A 20,721-nucleotide genomic window follows, 5' to 3' on the forward strand; every position below is an offset into this window, starting at 1 on the left:
TTATTTTACGTTAAATATCAAAGAAATGAAATTTTCTTATGTAAGTGCTGATGAGAAACAACAAAATCTTTATGAATGAAAAAAGTTCCATTTAAATTGTTAATTTTATACACAATATTCATTATACTTTGCCATCGTTTCCTTAAACGTCTAGTTATTGGTACATTTACCTTGGTTAAAACGATCAAGGCAGAGAACTGTAAAATAACTGCCTGTAAAGAATTTATAGCCCCTGAATTAAAGGCTTTAAATGTTGTTCTTTTGTCTTTACAGGTGAGAAACTCGTTTCTTCACAGATACTTAATCTTGTAAACTAGTGTACAAAATTGTGTTAGGAATTATGAATGTTGTACATACACGTGGTTAGTAAATAAAATTTTTGTCTTTGCAGAAAAACGCAATTTCGTCTTCACTTCAAACATAGGAGTGTGTTGTCATTATATATATCCGCGTCTTAAGTTGTCGTTGTCTATACTCAGTATTATTAAAGTCAGTGCTAGGAGATACTGTGGTTACAGTCATTTCAAATTCTCCCAGCCAGTCACAGTTCCCGTCGCCATTAGTTTGCCGCCGGGAAGCGTTGTTTGATAAGCAAAATTGTCAAACGCGCACCTACGTTCGCTAAGTTTAGTACGTTCGAAACAACAACTACAAATTATCAGGAATTAAATTTTAACCCTCAGTTGTCACGCCTATTTTTCCGAACACAGTTGTCACAATGGGTCGATTCGACCCCAGCCAATTTTCAACCAGCTGCTGTTTAAAAACCATCGGTTAAATTAAGTCGCAAAAATTCTGAGATAAAGTTTGAACAATGTAGAATAATATATGTTCATCGTTGAAAATTAACATTTACAGTATCATGTTTAAAAAAAAAAAATGAAAGAAAAAGGGTCATAGAAAAAGTTCTTTTGCTTAACAAATGATATCTGTTTTAATTTTGAATATTTTTAGCTAAAAATTTATGGTTATACACTTGGGACATACTACTTTAATGAAATAAAATTTGATAAATAAAATTCTCACTCGGGAAGCGTCTCTACCTATAAACGATACAATATATTCCTACTACATTGCGCTAGTAGTACTATTTTCAATGATGTCTCAAAGATATTCTACCTCAAAGTCAAATTTTTGGTCATTTTGACCCAGTGCGATAACCGAGAGTCGATGCAAAGCATTTTCGCCTGCCAAATGCCCACAACCCATGAAATAAAAACTGATCTGTTCCCAGTAACGAGTCCATAAAAATACTTTTTATTACAAGTCCACCGAAATGCGTCGGATCGAAAGGGCAAACGTCCCAGGACCATGATCCGCGACATCAAACTTTCACACTCTGCGAGCACGTGTAATGTTTCCATAAATTTATGAGCACCGAGGTTAACACGTCGGCCGAACGCATTTCGCGACGTCCGACGTGCATGCGCGACTTATAAACCGTCTCGATGCTCGACCACGGCCCATGACTTATTCACCCTCCGTCTTTCGAGCCCGAGACGCGGTAAATTTTTCGATTGCTCGCCAGCACGGAAGTCCTCAAGCCGGAAACGCGACGGTGACACGTGAAATCCGAAATCCCTCGAAACAACTTTCAGTGTCTCACCAGACGGCTAGAAGTTTGGTTTCACAGCGATCGAAGCTTCCGAAACGGGCAGGGGGAGCGGACGACACCCCTCCAAGCATCCCTCGACTCTCGAGTCATGATCCTCGACCTGTTCGCCCGAGATTTTTCGCCCAGCAACAGAATCGTTAACGACCCCTTTCGTTCTGGCGAGGTCCAGGATTATTTATCCTCGCCGACGGTCCTATTCGGAGAACCACTGAGATCGATCGAGTATTTTCAATTAATAAATTTCTAGTCGACCCCCTGCATCCTACTATCCGCGCTGGATCGAGATTCATTGGACCCGCCGAAAAGAAGAATTCGAACACGTTCCTTTCGCGCGCGCAACGCATCAATCTGGAGGGAGGCACCCAACTTGAGGGACTTCGACGTCTCGATAACGAGATTGAGACTGAGAGTGTTGGAAGCTGTTGGTTGGAGGATTTTTTGGGAATTTTTATTTAAATCGCGTCAAACATTTTAAAAACTGCCACGGTGGACGCATGGAAAACATAGGTTTATTTACACTGCGTTCCATGTAAGAGCGTACCAATGACCCTAACGATTTGCGACCGATCTGCGCAGCTTCCACGGATCTAACATACGCGATTGGTAGTTAGCTAGTGTTCCTTCTCGAGAAATTTTATAATTTCTTATTTCTTATTTCTCGAGAAATTTTATAATTTCTTATTTCTTATTTCTCGAGAAATTTTATAATTTTTTATTTCTTATTTCTCGAGAAATTTTATAATTTCTTATTTCTTATTTCCCGAGAAATTTTTATAATTTCTTATTTCTTATTTCTCGAGAAATTTTATAATTTGTTATTTCTTATTTCTCGAGAAATTTTATAATTTCTTATTTCTTATTTCTCGAGAAATTTTATAATTTCTTATTTCTTATGTCTCGAGAAATTTTATAATTTCTTATTTCTTATTTCTCGAGAAATTTTATAATTTCTTATTTCTTATGTCTCGAGAAATTTTATAATTTCTTATTTCTTATTTCTCGAGAAATTTTATAATTTCTTATTTCTTATTTCTCAAGAAATTTTATAATTTCTTATTTCTTATTTCTCGAGAAATTTTATAATTTCTTATTTCTTATTTCTCGAGAAATTTTATAATTTCTTATTTCTTATTTCTCGAGAAATACTATAATTTCGCGAGAAACTTAAGTTTAGGAAAAATATTATAAATCTCATTTATTTTCGTAAATGAATGTATTACTAGTTAATCGCGAACGTATAAACACATATACAGTTTATAATACATCTGGTTAATAATATTAGATCCTATATGAATTCCAACAGAAAATAACAGTACAGAAGATTCGATATTATTAAGGTGCTCTTAAATTCTTATTTAAAATTTTTAAAAAATTGAATACTGTGTTAAGTACCTAATGAGTTTCTTGTGGCTATTAAAGAAGAAATATAGAAAAGAGGAGATAAGACTATTGTATCCCGTATAAAATTTTTGCATGATCCAGAATTTCTTCAAAAATGGTCAAAAGACGCATTTGTTTATTTAACAGCCAAGATAGATATATATAAAACGTGAAAATATAACAGTAACAGATTTTACCACAAAAAAGAAATAGATTCGCTGACGCTACATTAAACGCATTGTGCTATTTAAAAATAAATTTTAAAACCAAAAAGTAATGTTTCGCTTTGTACCAATTTTGTATTAAATGAATAAATTTACCTATTATATTTAATATCTATTTTTTCATTTACACAAGTTTTGTATAAATTAGACACGAATAATCATTTAGTTAAAGTTTTCTTGTGTTTTTGATAAATATTATCAACAATATTCCAAAAATATAATTTTTACAATATTTTTTTCAATTTCTCGAGAATTCTCAAGAAATATAATCTCGTTTCTGATTTCTCAAAAAACAAAAAATATGGAGAAATCAGGAACACTAGTAGCACTTTCACGATTGGTCGTAGCACTTTCCCTGCCGGTTTACTGTCAATCAACAGTGCATCCCTGCGCGAAACGAGTACGCTCTAATGTGGAACGCAGTGTAGATATTTTCCTTTAAATAATGAAATGAATAGAAAATCTTAATAGCATTTATTATACATCTTTTCCAATCTGATGAATCCGAGAACAAAGAACGAAAAAATTTTATTTTCCACGTGACACGAACTACAGAATTACATAGGTATATTTCTAAATAGACATTTTTATGGAAATGGTGAGTGTTTGAAGAAAAATTGTGATTATTTAGCAGATTTTTTTTCTTAATCTTCAATAGATCTCCAATAAATGCCATTGATAAAATTTTCTATACAGTTCATTACTTAAATGACAAAAGTTACTAAATAAACCTATGAGTTTCATGCATCCAAGATGGTAGCTCTCCTTAATTCTTTTCCTTATAATGTCAAATAACATTTAAATTAGAAATTGCTTCCCATATTGGAGCCGACGTGATTACGTTTTTGATTAGGATTTTGTGACACACCATTGGATTCACTCTCTACATGTAATGCACCTTCCCCGGTATAAAATTAAACACAAATAATATGAAAACTCACAATTACTTTGAGTGGGTGCTTCTACCCCTAATTATGTTTCACCACCATTATTTCTTTGGGACCACCTGAACTACATTTCTGCAAAGTAGATACTACATTCTTTTAATTTTCAAATTATCGAACTTCCTTTATCAGACTCCTTGACGATCCAACGTACGAAATGGCAATGTATAACGCGAGATAGGTCTGTTCCATTAACTACAATGAAACGGAAGCCACCCCAGCTGAAATCAGATTCTATAACTTTCAACGGGGCCCTTTAATTCGAAGGGCAAACGGAGTAAGGCGAATCCAACGTGGATGATGGTTTAACGAATCCTACAATCGTGACTTGACACGCGACTCCTTCGTTTAAATGACAATAAAAACCCCTTGACAGCGTTACCGGGGAGGCCCGTCGCGTCGGGGCTCTCGACGGCGCGATAACTCCGACAGAATCCCTAATCCTTCCGCCAGCGGGAAAACAATGACCGCCGCTCACGAAGCGATCTTTTATCGGCCCCGCGCCGCGCTGTCTCGAAGAGGAACACCGATATTAAAGGGGAAACCCTGGTTTCCGACGCTGAAAAAAAAGGCGATTTTTGCGAATTTTTTTAACGAAGAAAAATAAAGTCGATCTTTCCAAAACTTTTAGGGCATTTTCATATATATGTATACAATCCAAAGAAAAAATTGAGTTGAGAAATTTCAAGCTCGTCGCGTCGAAATTGATTAATCATTGATGCGCCTCGCCACTGAAATTGTTAAATGGCAGTAAAAAAGGAGCCTTTATTTTTTCCGTGGCACAGTAAAACCGAGAGTATTTGGAATTTTCATATAATTTTATAGCCGGCGAACTAAAAAAAATAGCAGAAACGTGTAAAAATTGTTTAAAAAAAAATAACAAAGAATGTAAACTTTTTTCAAAATGCTTTAGTTAAATTATTGATATTCATCCTAAATGAACTAAAAACATTTGTAAAAAAATTAATTGAAACAATTTTACTTGCATAAACACATCGGTTTTAAAATCGCGGCTTCTTTTGAAGTCCTCAAATTTTTAGAACCTCTTCTACTAACTGTAAGTTTTCAAATGCACAAGATAAGTACAGTTACCCACAAAAGTAACCAGCTCTCCCTATTATGAACTCTTTCACGCGCCGATACGTGTATCACGATTCACGTGTGATGGATACCGATAGTATGTATGTGCATGTATTACCTGTAGCGATAGCAGCGTTCAAAAGGCGATTCTCGTGAGATACAGTTGTCGCGATACATACTGATTTTCAGTATCCTCGGGCGGTCTGACAAAACATAGAAACAAATCGTGGCATTCGCACGGTAGCTACAGTACATATCGTTCAGTTCGCTTGTCAGAGTATTACTTGGAGTATTGTATTCGGCACGAAGAAGTTCGATAGTAATAAAATTATTACGGTAATACAACATTTTCCATGATTGTGGGATAAAAGTGATTCCGATTATGCCTGCAAAGTGAAAAGGGCAAATGTCTGGAGAATCCCTTGATTAAGAAGCGCGTGTTTCACAGACAAGGAGATATTATTCGCTGAAAAACAAATGATCGACACCTAGCTACGAAATTAGTCGGATAGTGTATCACATGAGTATCTTATATAGTATCTTACATGTGTAACACATCTTACAAATTAAATCGACTTCAAAGTAAGAATTCGCAAATTTAATTCACATATTTTTGTTTTGGGTGGATTCAATTGAAAAACTGTGCACAGTTTTTATGTGAAAAAGTATTATTATCCGTGGAAATAGCAACGATCGTGCAAAAAAATATTCGCCCAAATATATAATTTATACAAACGCAATTGTAATAAGTTAATATTCTTCTAATATTCCTGCGATTTTATTATAAGCTGTATCTACACTCCTCAGATTAATTAAAGGATCGCCTCTAGGAGCCCGAAAAATAGGGGCAAGTTCACATGGTCATAACTCCGGTAAAAACAGTCGTATCGATATTTTGAAAATATGGTTTGAAAGCTTGGAATCTCTACTTTCAGCTGTTTTTTCTTCAAATTTTAAATGCATTGCTTTTCAGCAAAGTTATAACAATACAAAGAGAAATACTTGGTCAATTTAAAAAAAATTTCTTCAACTTTGCGATGTTCCACGGCGTGCATGAAATTTTTTACACACATTCCATTTACACCACTCGAAAGCGACTACTTTCCTGTGTAAAAAGAGGGGAATTGATTTCTTGTACGATTTTTTTTGGCCGAGTTATTGAACTTTGAAGCAAAAATCGTTTTTTTTTTTTTTTAGTTGCTTCTAGCAAGTGATCCAATCATCGTAGAACGTTCCTGAAAAAAAAAACAGTAGAAAGATGAGACTTTCCTCTTTAAGACGCATCTTCGACTTTTTCGATTCGGTTAAAATTTCGGTCTCGGATGTCCTTTCCAAGATATGCTTAAAAATTGTACAAATTCCATTTTTCTCTTCAATTCGCTGTATCTTCGCGCGGGATGATCGAAACATCGATGTCTTGAGCTCATTTTAAATCGGAGAGTCTGCCGATTCTTTTGAGTGCCACCGGAACCCGCTGCGATAATTTTTTACCTGTGGCCTTTATGTTGGAAGTTACCGTTTCGGAAAAATAAGGCTACAATGGTAATGTGCCGGACTGTCGTTCCCGCGATGGCGATCGGTTCTTGTTTCTATCATTACACACAAACACAGACACAGACACACACATACATTTTTAAGCATATTTTGGAAAGGACATCAGAGACCGAAATTTTAACCGAATCGAAAGAGGAAAGTCTGATTTTTCTACTGAAGAAAAAAAAAAGATTTTTGCTTCAATGTTAAATAACTCGGCCGAAATAAATCGTACAAGAAATCAATTGCCCTCTTTTTACACAGGAAAGTGGTCGCTTTCGAGTGGTGTAAATGGAATGTGTGTAAAAAAATTCATGCACGCCGTGGAACATCGCAAAGCTGAAGAAAAAATTTAAAAATTGACCAGGTGCGCTTTATATTGCTATAACTTTGCCGAAAAGCGATGCATCTAAAATTTGAAGAAGAAAAAACAGCTGAAAGTAGAGATTCCAAGCTTTCAAACCACATTTTCAAAATATCGATACGACTATTTTTACCGGAGTTATGACCATGTGAACTTGCCCCTATTTTTGGGGCTCCTAGAGGTGATCCTTTAATTAATGTGAGGAGTGTATTACGCATAGATTGAACTAAATAATTTACTGTGAAATTGGGACTTATCTTGTTCCATTCTTCTAGCAAAATTTATTTCAGCATTTCTTTCGTACACGGTAACTAAAATTATATTAATCAAGGTTTATACCATTATAAATTAAAATGGGTAATACTGGACTTAACATTACTTAAATAAGTAAAATATGTTACACGTATGGGGTGGACGAATACTTTTGTGAGTCTCTGTAATCGCATGAAAATTCTTCTGCACTTCCTTGATAAGTATAACTATTTGAGTATGTAAAAATAAAATTAATTTCCTTACTGTTGCAATCTCCCTTATATCAAATCGTAAAGACCACACCAAAAACGAAGCGCCAAATAAGAATGCCACCCCCCAAGAGTGGCGCAGCGATCGACCCTACTGGGGTTCCAAGAAACCCACAAAGGGTTCCACGCGAAAACAAATATTTCAAAAGCAAATCAAGCAACACAAGGATAAGCAACGAATCTTAATCCCCCCGTGGAACACGATGGGGATGAAATAAAGGGGATAGAAGAAGCGCCAATTATCACGGTTTTACGTCGCCATGCCCGAGGAACCGGTGACTCGAAGGGGACTTCCGGTGGGTGGGATCGATCCCTCCACGTCCTCTGTTTAATAGAAAACGTCGGCGCGGATTAACGGCGGGGCTCTCGACCGCGAAAAACTGCACCGTGAAATCGTGGAACGAGAACGCTGGGGCAGGAAGGGAGGGTGTGGGGCGAATTGGACGAACTAACGGGGAAATGAAAGGAACTTTCAATCCGTCAAATTCTGAGAGATGAAAACTATCGATCTCTCGGTCAACGTCGGGGTTGTTCGTGCCTTCGACGGCCGATTGTCGATCAAATTCGCCGGATACGCAATAAGTCGACATATTAAAAAAGTTTCGCACGTTCCAAATGGCCGGGAGGGGGCACCGAGCTGGAGATAAACGTTCCTTCCAGCTAGCACCGTGGAGCAGTAAAATATGGGAGGCCGGCGTCGAAGAGTCATCGAAAAAGGTTTGAGCATGGAGACAGATTAACCCTACGTGCTCTAATTTTTTTACTCGTCGATTGACCGGAGATAGGTAATTGTACTCGATGCTGCAGTCGTGGCACCTTGATTGATGCAACGTTTTAAGAAATGTCTCCTCAAGTTAGTCAGGCCTTTCAGATGAATCCGTTCTATCCGCGAAAGTTTTGTCCAGCTCAGCTCGCGATTTGAACACATGTCGACATTGATGAAAATTTATAGTTCTATGTTGTGTATTAAATCTTAACCCTCCGGCGGGCAAGTCGCGGTCTTTTATGCCGCATTTTTGTGCGTTTAGAGATATCATTTATATACTTAGTTGTATGCCAGTGTTCATCGAGATATGCTTGGCTGACTATTATAGGAATCGTATAACACCAAAATCGTGACTGTTGAAGTACTATATCAGATGTCATTTTTCAAGTGGAAGGTACTAAATCGCGGTATTCTGTGCCGCAGCGCGTTACAAACTTGCGTTAACAAAATTTTGAAAAGAGTTTTTTTTCGCCATTATGAATTTTTTTAACTTTTTTCAAAATTTTGTTAACGCAAGTTTGTAGCGCTTATTGCACCATTAAACTTTTGGTTGAAACATTTTTCTCTGTCTGTTGTGCTTTGAGAGTTATACGCGAAAAAGTGGAAGTGCCTATTTGACTTTCAGGTTAGTTTTCACCCCCTTAAAGAGCGATAGGGCCCAAATGAAACACGCCGTTATTCTTGTTTTGAGTCACTGTAAACACCTACAAAGTTGCGTTGCAATCGGTGAGTCCAGGTTCGCGGTGTTCCCTTGTAAGGTAAGGATTCGTGATCGAGCATCACCTTAGATGGGACAGCCCGCGAAAGAGTGAGAGGGACCGAAATGGCGGCAAATCATAAACGACGTTCGGCGCTACAAAGCGGCACGAAGGCGACGAAATACAATACCTTCTCTCACTTTATCTCTCACTTTATTATTACTATGCACAAAGCATAGTAATAAAACAGTTCGTTGCAATAATTTCTTGCATCCCCCAATGGAGGAAGACTGATCTCATTGTTTATTTTACTATTTTTACTATTGGTTTTTATTGTTTATTCTAGAATTTATTTTGTTTATTTTGTACGAACTACTTCTGACTTTACTGTTCCGGTTATTTATGCAATAAAGTTTGCTATTATTGAATTATATTGGTGTCTCTCTGTTTGTGGCATAAAGTGCCGCAGCGCGTCCGCCCATGAGATTTGACAAAGCGCGTCCGCCGGAGGGTTAATGAGAATTCTACGAATGCGTCCAATTCTACCAGGCAAGGTTCTCACGATGAAAATGAGTCTAAACACGACATAGTTCGGACTACTTTTAATTATACATAATTCGAATCGCCCCCGAATTTCCTATACTAATTATAAATCGTGAATAATTACAAGTAGACCGAATATGGCATAGTTGAGATTCATTTTCAGCAGAATCTTGTCAATAGGTAGGGGAGACCGGGGCTAGATGTTACAAAGCAGTTTAAATTTTTTTCGCCTGGACTATCACTTCGACGATGAAGTGGCTGATGTGTTTCAACCATACACAGTTGTGTATGTTGTTTGTTTGTAGTCGGTTCACGAGTTGTCACTTTATTACAGTTTTTTGTGTGTTTCGGTACTAATAGTAACTTTTCTCTTTCTACTTCAATCTTTTCTACCGAACAGACAGATAAATGTATGTAAATTAATATTACCACGTTTGAATCAGTGTTCCTTTAGCTACAGATTCGTACCAAGAACAGAAGAGTACACCGAACTGGTATGAACTTATAGCTTTTTATACACAATGGTGTCAACCGGGGCAAGTTGTTGCATAAGACAAGGAGCATGTTGTTACATACAAAAAGGGGCATGTTGTTACAGAGGGAAAGGGGCATGCTGTTACATTGTATTTAGTAATTAATTTATACGACAGGAAGAACTGTTAAAAGAAGGAACGAAAAGTAAAAAATCAAAAACTAAAAAGAGTTTATTAAAAAGTGTTAAAAAGGAAACTGATGACATAAAAATAAAAAAAACATACAGTAAAGAAAAGACAGATGAGAAATAAAACCATCACAAATAATAGACACGAGTCATAATTAGTGCAACTGATTTCAGTAGTTTTTTATTATTTTTAAAATAGATTTTTTATTGTATATTTATTGTAATAGATTCTTACCATTAATAAATTTACCTTTGTCCAAGAAAATATAATTATATTACTCATAATAAGCCTCGTTTCGTAAAATTTAATCCTGTAACAACTTGCCCCTACTCGGGGCACGTTGATACAACATGTCTCGACCTTCAAAATGGCTTGTTTCAAAGTCATGGTTTTCGTTTAAATACATGCGACAGCGGTCATCGGTAGAGGAAAGAACGTACTTTAAGTGAGAGTCATTGATAGTATTGAATATGGAATATAAAAAAAAAAATAAAAAACTGAAAATTGTAACAACTAGCCCCGGTCTCCCCTACATTGGTGATAGTTTCAAGAAGATCTGACAGAGAATACAGAAACCAAAATTTTCATTGGCAGACAACTCATCGGACGGTCAACTTCAAAAGGAACACCGAGCTTGGTTATAGTCTAATGCTTTCTAAAAAATGTTAACGCAAAAACACGCCAAAACAGAAAAAGACAAAACTTAATACCTACCTGTGCATGCAACGTCTGTGCATTCTACTTTGCAATTTTTACTGAAATTCAAAAGCAATCTGCGTTTCAATGAAACGTAGACTGTTATAAAAATGATCAAAGCAATATTCGAAAATCTTTCAGAAGCAACGCCGATCAAAGATCGTTAAGCAACGAGATTGCCCACATAAGGGACTCTCATCTGCGTTGCACCTTCGAACGACGTGGCCAATTAAACGCTCATTTACATTCGACTAATCAGCAACTCGAAGCACCTGTCATTTAATCATTCACATGATTGTCGTAAGCTTCATACGCGAGTGCGTTCACTCAGATGATTGGATTGATAGTATAAATTGACAGATAGGTGTTATCTCAAGGTCAGGTGTTATATCATTTATATAGGTAAAGTTCTAAAAATATGGTCCTATTATCATTTTGATATCTTCGAGAAAATTCATGCAACTGTTTATATGTATGAGTATTGAGGAATTTAAAGATATGAAAGTCGATGTCTTCATATCTTTTTCTTCTTTTTTGAATGAATAATAATTGGTAAGTGTTATTGATTTCAACAGAATCCACATATGAATGTCTAATGGATTGCGATGTAATTAAAATCTTGGTGAGTTTCGTGAAATTTTTATTAATTTTTGTGGGGAATCTTCCCATACTTTTTCATGACACCTATATTTAAAAAAATATAAAAATATTTTCAATCTGAAATTACAAGGCAAAGTTCCTTTCTTCAAATCTTAAGAATTCAATACGAATCAACTGTGGAAAATCCTCCCAAAATTTATTGTATACAGCATATCACGGCTCTGCAGCCGCCATTTTGTACGAAAAAAATACGACTTTTTCCGTCGAGAGTTGTACAATAACTGGTTCGTATTGAATTTTCCATTTATTTCATTACCTCCTAAAAAAAAATGCCGAAAATGACTATAACTGTGCTTCATCCAAGGTGGCCTACTAACCCCTTAATATGCACTGTTATCAACGAAGTTTTATTCATGACATTTATCCCACAATTTACCTCAACACGTTCGCTTTTTAGTGGTTTTATTTAAATACAGACTGTAATTCCATTCATAATTTGAATACCTCTTGACATTTCGTTTAACATTTACTCAAAAGGGTAAATTGGAAGGAACGGAATATGCAGCTTATACGAAACACAGCAATGAACGGCAGGAAATATCGCTACGTAAATATTATCTGAGTTTCAGTTCGAGGGTTATTTTGGAAACATAAATACAAACTTAATTGGTTAATAGATCCCATGAAAAGAAGCACAGAGACTCTAATACCCGGGGGGTCTTAAAAAAATATTTCGAAAATGTGAAATGACATTTTCTGATTGGAGGTAACATTTTTAGAAAAGCTAACATTGAAGATCCATTAAGCACACATATAACAGATCTAGAAGTGGCAAAATGTAGCAGTAAATATAGTACAGCTACGAATAAAATGAGTCCATACATATTAAAAAATAAGTGGAAATTGTAGAACAACTTTTTTTAAACAAAGCATCGGTTTTTAGAAAATCGATACTGAAGATGAAACTGGTACATTATACGTATATGTACTCAGTTAAATCGATTTTCTCGAAAACGAATTTTTTCTCTTGGAAAAAATATTTCTCTACAATTTCAACTGACTTTTGTACAATAATTCTCTTTATTCATAATTATACTAAGCTTACTACAGCACTCCGCAAATTCCTGATCAGTTGAACGCACAGTTAATGAATATTCAATCTCTTTTTCTCAAAAAGAAAACAAAAATCAAAAAGATTTAATCTACATTTTCTTTGTGTAGAATCAGAACGCTTCAATTTGTACCAATAGTTACGTGACACCTCGCCTATTCAGTGCTTTATGTCATTAAACATTAATTATTTGCACGGGTGCACGTACATGCTGCGGAATGACTAATATCTAAAAGGTCAGCGTGTTAACAATTAGCATGTGACCTCAAAATGAATGCTTAATGATTATTGAACAGCAGATCTGAATGTGGATTAGTTTCCGTTTGTATTTTTAATAACACAGAGATCTACTTCGAAATAGTCGCAATTTTTCTAATCGATGACGAGTTTTCCCTCCTTTTTCCTCATTCTCAGTACGTGTGCCGATTTAAACTGATTGCCTATATTTCCTTAAATGAAAGCACTGGTAACTGTGACTGCATCACGCAGCTTCAAACAAAGGAGTGACCCAAAAATGAAGCCTTTTTTAGCCTCTTTTTGGTCCCACGATTTTGCAACTGAATTTTGTGCCAAATGATACCTTATGATGGGACATCAATCACAACAAATTTTCGAGTTGAGGTGACAATTAGTTTCTGAGATATGGGAGGTGAAAGAAGTGAAAATTCGTTAACACGTCAACCCATACACTTCCATTGGGTTTGATGACTGCTAACAACAAATTTGAACTTAGGTTTTCAAAATTCACGAAAAAAAAAAGAAAAATCAAGAAATATAAATGTCTGTGTAGTGGGTGTTTTTTTAAATATATCGTCCATCATATTGAATCGGCCTTTGTGAGTTTTGCTGACTGCTGACAACGATTTGAACTTAGATTTTCAAAATTCACGAAAAAAAAATAAAAATCAAGAAATATAAATGTCTGTGTAGTGTTGGTGCTTTTTTAAATATATCGCCCACCATGTTGAATCGGCCATTGGGAATTTTGAAAATCTAAGTTCAAATTCATTGTTAGCAGTCAGCAAAACTCACAATGGTCGATTGAATATGGTGGACGATATTACAAAAAGCACCTACTACACAGTCATTTTGATTATGTTATTTGGCCGTCTACATTTACTTTTCGTGTACTCTATTGTATTTGTTTTAGTTTTAAGTAGCTTTAAATGGCAAGGTTAATAACAGCTGGCAGCTGTACCTCGCCTTTTGCACTCCTCTAGTTTTATATGTGCTATTCAAATCTAACTATTCTTTTTCTTTTTCCTCTATCTCGCTTTTTTTATGTTTTCTATTGTAATGTCTACTGTGCAATAAAGAATTATTATATTATATTATTATATATTATATATTTCTATTTCATGATTTTTTTTTTGCTTTTCGTGAATTTTGAAAATCTAAGTTCAAATTTGTTGTTAGCAGTCAGTAAAACCCCTGGAAATAATTGATTAAATTATCGGACTGACATAAAAGTCCGTACATCGAAGCGTATGGGTTGACTCGTTAACAAATTTTCACTTCTTTGACCACCCACATCTCACAAACTAATTCTCACCTCAACTAGAAAATTTCGCGCGATTGATGTCTCATCATAAGGTATCGTTTCGCATAAAATTCAGTTTCAAAACCGTAGGACCAAAAAGGAGGCTATTTTTTGGGTCACTCTTTCCCCTCGTTAACTTTCTTTTCTTTTCCACCACTTCCATTACCTACTCAAGTGTTGCACCGTAAACCGAGCGTCCAACAAGAAAACGGAGCTTCCAATTTCTGGGAGCACGTGTGTACCGAAATGTCCTTACGAGTTCTATGATTCTATTCAAAGTTCTACGATTTTTGATATCCTACAATATGGTTATAAAGAATTTCCGAAAAGGGGGTTAAATTTTTAATAATTAATTTTTTCAGAGTTCTTTATCGCCATATGGTAGGATATTAAAACCCGTGACTTTGAATTAAACTTTGAATTAAACTTTTTTTTATATCTTTTACGGTTTCGCAGATATTCGCGATAATATGAAAACTCACAATTTCTTTGAGGTGGTGTTTTCATCCCTAGCAACGTTTCACTACCGAAATAAAAAATAGTACCGTTATTAGAACCGCTTAAACTAAAATTCTGCAGTTTTAAATTTGTTTGAATTTTTGAGTTGCCGAACACCCCTTGTTAGACACAACTTGCGCATTAGTTTACTATAACACGGACGTAACTCAGACAACGAAGCTCTACGTCATTATAACTTGAAGTAGATGTATTCGAGTGTTGAAGAACCTTTACACCCCGTCAATCCAACGACACTCGACATTAAGTTTGCACCTATATTTCCTATACCCCTCGCTGGCTTCCCCAGCGCCAGAGACTTTTGTCCCAATCAAATTGAACCTCCATGCCCCGGAAATCGCACTTCCCCATTTCAATTCCAGAAACCATCGGCTCGAAAGGGATTTAACGCCGCGAGCGAAACTTTCGCGGGAATAATCCTCTCTTATTTCGCCGCGTATGATCGCAAAGAAGCTGGCAAGTGTATTAAACGAAGAGGTTCCCAGTTTGCCGGCGTGATAAATTATTAACAGGGAACCATGGATTCCGATGGTACCCGGCGAAATTAACATATAAATATGAAAAGTTCGCCGCAGCTTCGGGTGGCTGCTCCTTTTTCTCGAAATATTTGCGGACAGCTCTCGAAGGGTGTGCGCAAATAGCTTTCGTTGACATTATTAAAAGTGTGAATCTAGGTTAACACCACAAGTATGGAATTTCTAGATAGACACCGATAAAACGGGAGTGGGGCGTGGACGCGAAGAATTCGCATTCTTCGGGGTCGTATCGATATTATGGGGCTTGAATATTCTTTGCTGGTACTCACCTGAACAGGAGGAATCCCAAGCCAGTGACTGCTGCCCGCCGAACATCGTCGTTCACGTCGGAAACCTGATGAAAGACATGTTTGCATCAACGAGGGATCAGTGAAAGGGTTGCGTGTACGTAGCAGCCCATAAGAAAGACGCAAATTGAGTTCATTTATGCAGGGCCGGTTTTAAGGGGAGGGGGCAGGCAGGGCGACCGCCCGGGGCGCTAAATCTGTAGGGGCGCCACTGTATGCGTTTATTCATTTTTATCCGTTCTGCTAATTGATTTTCGTGCCCTTGGAGGGGCGCCATGATAATCTTGCCCGAGGTGCCAAGTATGCTAAAGCCGCCCCTGCATTTATGTACATTTATCATTACATTTTCCAAAATTCTGACTGAAAAATAATAAGTGATGGAGTTGCTATTATTATTATTTATTGCTGCGAGTGGGAGGCGTGTGCTTTTTAAAGATTTTGTCTTGGACGTTGAACAGGAAAGCTCGAAAAGACTATGAAAATAAATTAAACGTTTTAACAATTTTTTCAAAAAAGAGAACTATCTTTAAAATTGGCTTTCTCATTTTTTTTCGAAAACGATTCCGAATGTTAGAAAAGGCTCAACGGTACAACCCGGTACGAAACTAGTACAACAATAATCTTTTAATTTTTCACAAGATGGGAGCTAATTTCACCCAATTGCTTCCGCGTCGATAGTTTTTAGGAAGCATCGAATGTACTGTCCGAGGGCCACAAATTTTTACTTTGAAAACAAAACCAAGTTCGGCGTTCATTTTCAAGATGAGCTTCCCATGATCATTTGGTAATAAAAATTATAAATTATTCTCTATTAGGCCTCCAATGTATAGATACTTTTAATTTATTTCGCAAATCCGTTCGAATTTTTGTCACCAGATACACTGTTTGGGCTTATTATTATTCTTTAATCCAAATTTGAGAAAATCAATGAATAAATATACCTTTTACTGGATAAAACCTGGTATGACTTCCACCTATGCCATTTTCTAAAACAAATCCTGAACCTGTGTCTTTTTTACGGGCCACTAAGTGAATGTGAATTTAAAAATACATTTCGCGTCATAATATTAATAATTGTGTACTACTTCCATCTCTAAAATGTTTTACTCCTAATGGTGTATAATCCTGAAATAATCCCTACATTTATTTTGTTAGAGAGCATACGTGAATTTCTGCATCCCCTATCAACACTAAAAACTTCAATGCGCAGAATGCTACCTAAATAATTTTAAATCGCCCACAGTGACTGTACGCCATTTCACAATTCATCCATTGCAAGTCCCAGCACTTAAGGGGTCAGTCCACTGTCACGGTTTGAAAAATTAAACTCTTTTTAAAGATTTTTTTCTCCGTAGATACAACATATAATGCAATAAATCTTTTTGGTATTTATTAATCTACTTTTATATTATACAAAAAAATTGAAAAGAATTTTCTTTAATTTGTTTTAAAATTTTAAACGCGATTATCTCAAAACGAGATTTTTTCAACTGGTGCAGGTGATTGCAAAAAAACTATTTGACCAATCAGTCTGAAATTTTTACACGTTATTCAGCGCACCAGTGGCTATGGCCGGGACTACGGAAACCTTTTTTTATTAACCATTTCATACTTTTTACAAGTCAAAATGCTTGAAAAATTCACCGTATTTCGACACTTAAACTTCAAACGTCCGCCATATTGTTAATTTTTTATCAGTAAATATAATCCTAGTCCCGGCAATAGCCACCGATGTGCTGAATAACGTGTAAAAAATTCAGACTGATTGGTCAAATAGTTTTTTTGCAATCACCTGCACCAGTTGAAAAAATGTCGTTTTGAGATAATCGCGTTTAAAGTTTTAAAACAAATTTAAAACAAATTCATTAAATTTTTTTGTATAATATGTAGCGGACTGTAATCCGGGAGGGAGTTTTATTTATTTCCCAGGCCTGAAACGGTCGGTTGCTCGAGTGCCTACTGCGGTGGTCGAGCTTGGAGGCTAGCGCAATAAAGTGACGATTGCCAGAGCTCCAGTGAAATCCTAAGGACAGCGTGCCCTCTTCCGCAAGCTTGGGGCGCATGGGAAATTTGTTTTCCCCGTCCGTTAATTTTCGGGCGTTCGTCAAACGCCGACGCAAAAGGGCAGACCCTTGCGGGACTTCCTACCGAATACTTCGTGCTCTTTAGACTTTTCATTTAATTACAAGCTATTTATATTCACTTTGTTAGTCGTTGAATATATGTTGTTATTGTTAAACAGTAGCTTAATAAATACCAAAAAGATTTATTGCATTATATGTTGTATCAACGGAGAAAAAAAATCGTTAAAAAGAGCTTAATTTTTCAAACCGCCGCAGTGAGCTGACCCCTTAAAAAGCCTTGAGTCACGGAGCAGATGCCGACATTTCTACACACTAGCTTTCACGACAATAACAAAACAAAACGCAATACTACACCATTCATTTCCGCCGTTTATTATTATTCTTTTAATCGCAGCACTTACTACGCATCGCTAATTAATCCAGTCGGTGACGCGTAATTCTAATCGTCACCGCGTTATCTCGCAGACAATTTAATCCCGCATAAATCTGATAGCGCGTAGTACCGTTTACGACATCGACTTTCCTACTGAAGGTCTGGAGCATCAGAAGCAACCGAGGCGTAAAAGCCATCGAAAAGAACGCTGCCAAAGGACGGAGACCAGATTGGCAAAGAGAACTTACAGCAACGTGCAGAAGCTTCCTGATGGCCTGATTGTTTCCTGTACCGCAATAGGCCATCGCCAGGGTGTACATGCCGCTCCTTCGTAGTATCGGGTCTTTATCGGCGGAAAGGGAAGTCACCAATGGATCAGCTTCCTCCAGCCGTCCGTACATGGTGAACGCGATGCCAACGGCCAATCCTCGAAGGATCTTCTCGTGCTGCGTCTCTTGGGCGTACTGCGTAAAGAGGAGAAGAAAAAAAGAATAAGAAACAATGGAAACGTGAAACTTTCCGACAAAGAAAGTTAGAGGTTAGCCCCCTCCCCCCTTGTTGTAGGCAGAAATCTTATTAAGCGAAGAGCTCGAGACAAAGGTTCTTTGTAATGGTTACAAACGTATCTTACTACCTCTGTCGCATGAACGAGAAATAACAGATACTTCGTTAGAGGGATGCATTCTGCTGAAGGGAGCCCGGGTCTCGGTCGCAAAGGAGCGGTCCTATTCACCTTTTTATTCCCTGCTCTTTAAGGACAGCTAGTTTGGTAGAAAAATATCCTCGAAGGGAGCAAGCGAACCTCTGCCTTTGTGAAATCAATTCGCTTCTCGGGATATAATTTCTTCGTCGCGGTGGGGTACTGAGATTCGAAGACTTTGTTTAATGCTTCCCTCTCGTTTGTTTTGTGTGTTCAGATTTTGTATCGATTCTTTGAGTACTGACGTCCACGAGCACCCGGAGCGGGAAGTTTTATTTTAAGGACACTGCGTCTGACGATTTTTCTAATTTAGCTTGGAGTATAAGCGGGATACTTCCAGGCGAGGAATTGAAGGGAACTAATCAGAGGCTTATTCTAAATGATCTCAGGCTTGAGACAATTGGAGCAGCTAATAATATTCGAACGTGTACGGGATGGGGTGGGACAGGTGGTACAATTGGGCAGGGGGTGATTGTATGTACCCTCTGTTGCGCGGCCTTTTGGGAATTCCGACTTCCGCGTAATCTCAAACGGCCACAACCGCTTAGGCTGAGGATACCTACATACCTGTAATAATTAACTGAAAATATAGAATAAAATTTTGTTCAAGTTTTCGAGAAAATTCAACTTAAAGATATATTCGTGGGTACGCGTGCATTTGACTACATCGGGGCTTTGTCTGTACTAATAGGTAATATACTCATTTAACGTTCAATCACTATTTAACTCTTCAGGCACACTGCTCCACCGTAAGTCTGTGAAACAAACGTGTATCTTACCACGTAAAGTAAACACGTTCACCCAACTGTTCCGACACATATTTTTCAGCCAATGAATAGCAAAAGAAATAATAAAAATATATATATAAAATTGTTATGTTAAACGACTTTATTAAAAATGCACAAAAAACTAAATTAAAATGCACAAAAACCTAAAAAACAACTATTTTCTTGTACTATAATTTCGATGGTGCTTTTTCACTTTAAATAAAATCGTGGGGCACCATGTGCAACCAGAAGTTGAAGCATCGGTTGGCAAGTGGAATCATCAACTATAGTTTATCAATTTTCTGTCACATTACAATCTGTAATCCCGCAATTAAAACATTTTGTTTCATTAATGCGAATGAAAACTTTCTCAAAACAAATTCATTTCGACGTTTGCTTCTGTATTAAAGTGATTCATATCCTGTTATGAAATATCATGGCTCCACGATTTTACTGAAAGTGAAAAAGCACCATCGAAATTGTAGTACACGAAAAGAATTATTTTTTAGTTTACAGTGCATTTTAATTTAATTTCTTCTGCATTTTTAATAAAATCGTTTAACATAAAATTGTATTAATAAATTTTTTCATTTTCTAGTCACTAACAAACTACGCACGCCTACAAAGTTTAAAGATAATTGGATAGTTGGAAGTTGGTTAAATTTGAGTTGCCAGATTTGAACCATACATTACAGCTGTTACTTTTCGATCATTTTTTGCTAACATCAAATAATACCACAGGCAATAAAACATGCAATTGCTTGAAGTTGTTTCAGGCAGCCGCGTACCCGACGGGTCAACAAGTAACAGCTCTACCATACAAACAAAGAAACAGAGGATCGAAGCTGAATAAAATCGTTTAAAAACACGAGAGATTACACTTGTTGCGCAAAGAGCGATTGAGACAATTGAACGATCTTTGTGTACACTTGACCACAAAGAATAAGCAGAGACATCAAGTTATCAGGGTAAAAATCCAATTCAATTCCAACATCAACGTATCATCAGACAATTTATCATCAGTTTATTTATTTTAAATCCTCAAATTTCTATTCAACGGAAAACTTTATATCGACCTCAATCCCCCGCAAATCAATTCCTCAATTTGTCCAGTCAGAATAAACTGGCTGCGTCACTTTTATTTTTCTTGTTCGAAAATAAATTCTCTCGACACCAAAACA

At 36.6% G+C, this 20,721-nt stretch overlaps 1 protein-coding gene across 1 annotated transcript in view; it reads right to left on the reverse strand.

Annotated features, from left to right (window-relative positions):
- Rpn2 (Regulatory particle non-ATPase 2) overlaps positions 1-20,721 on the reverse strand; it is a 225,064-nt gene that overhangs the window by 173,456 nt on the left and 30,887 nt on the right. The window contains exons 9-10 of the mRNA XM_076829651.1: positions 18,322-18,537; positions 15,599-15,663 (exon numbers count right to left, since the gene is read on the reverse strand). Of these exons, the coding sequence (XP_076685766.1) occupies positions 15,599-15,663; positions 18,322-18,537 (281 nt within the window). The remainder of the gene's footprint in view (positions 1-15,598; positions 15,664-18,321; positions 18,538-20,721) is intronic.

The sequence above is a fragment of the Andrena cerasifolii genome, chromosome 16, assembly GCF_050908995.1.
Source record: "Andrena cerasifolii isolate SP2316 chromosome 16, iyAndCera1_principal, whole genome shotgun sequence".
NCBI lineage: Eukaryota > Metazoa > Arthropoda > Insecta > Hymenoptera > Andrenidae > Andrena > Andrena cerasifolii.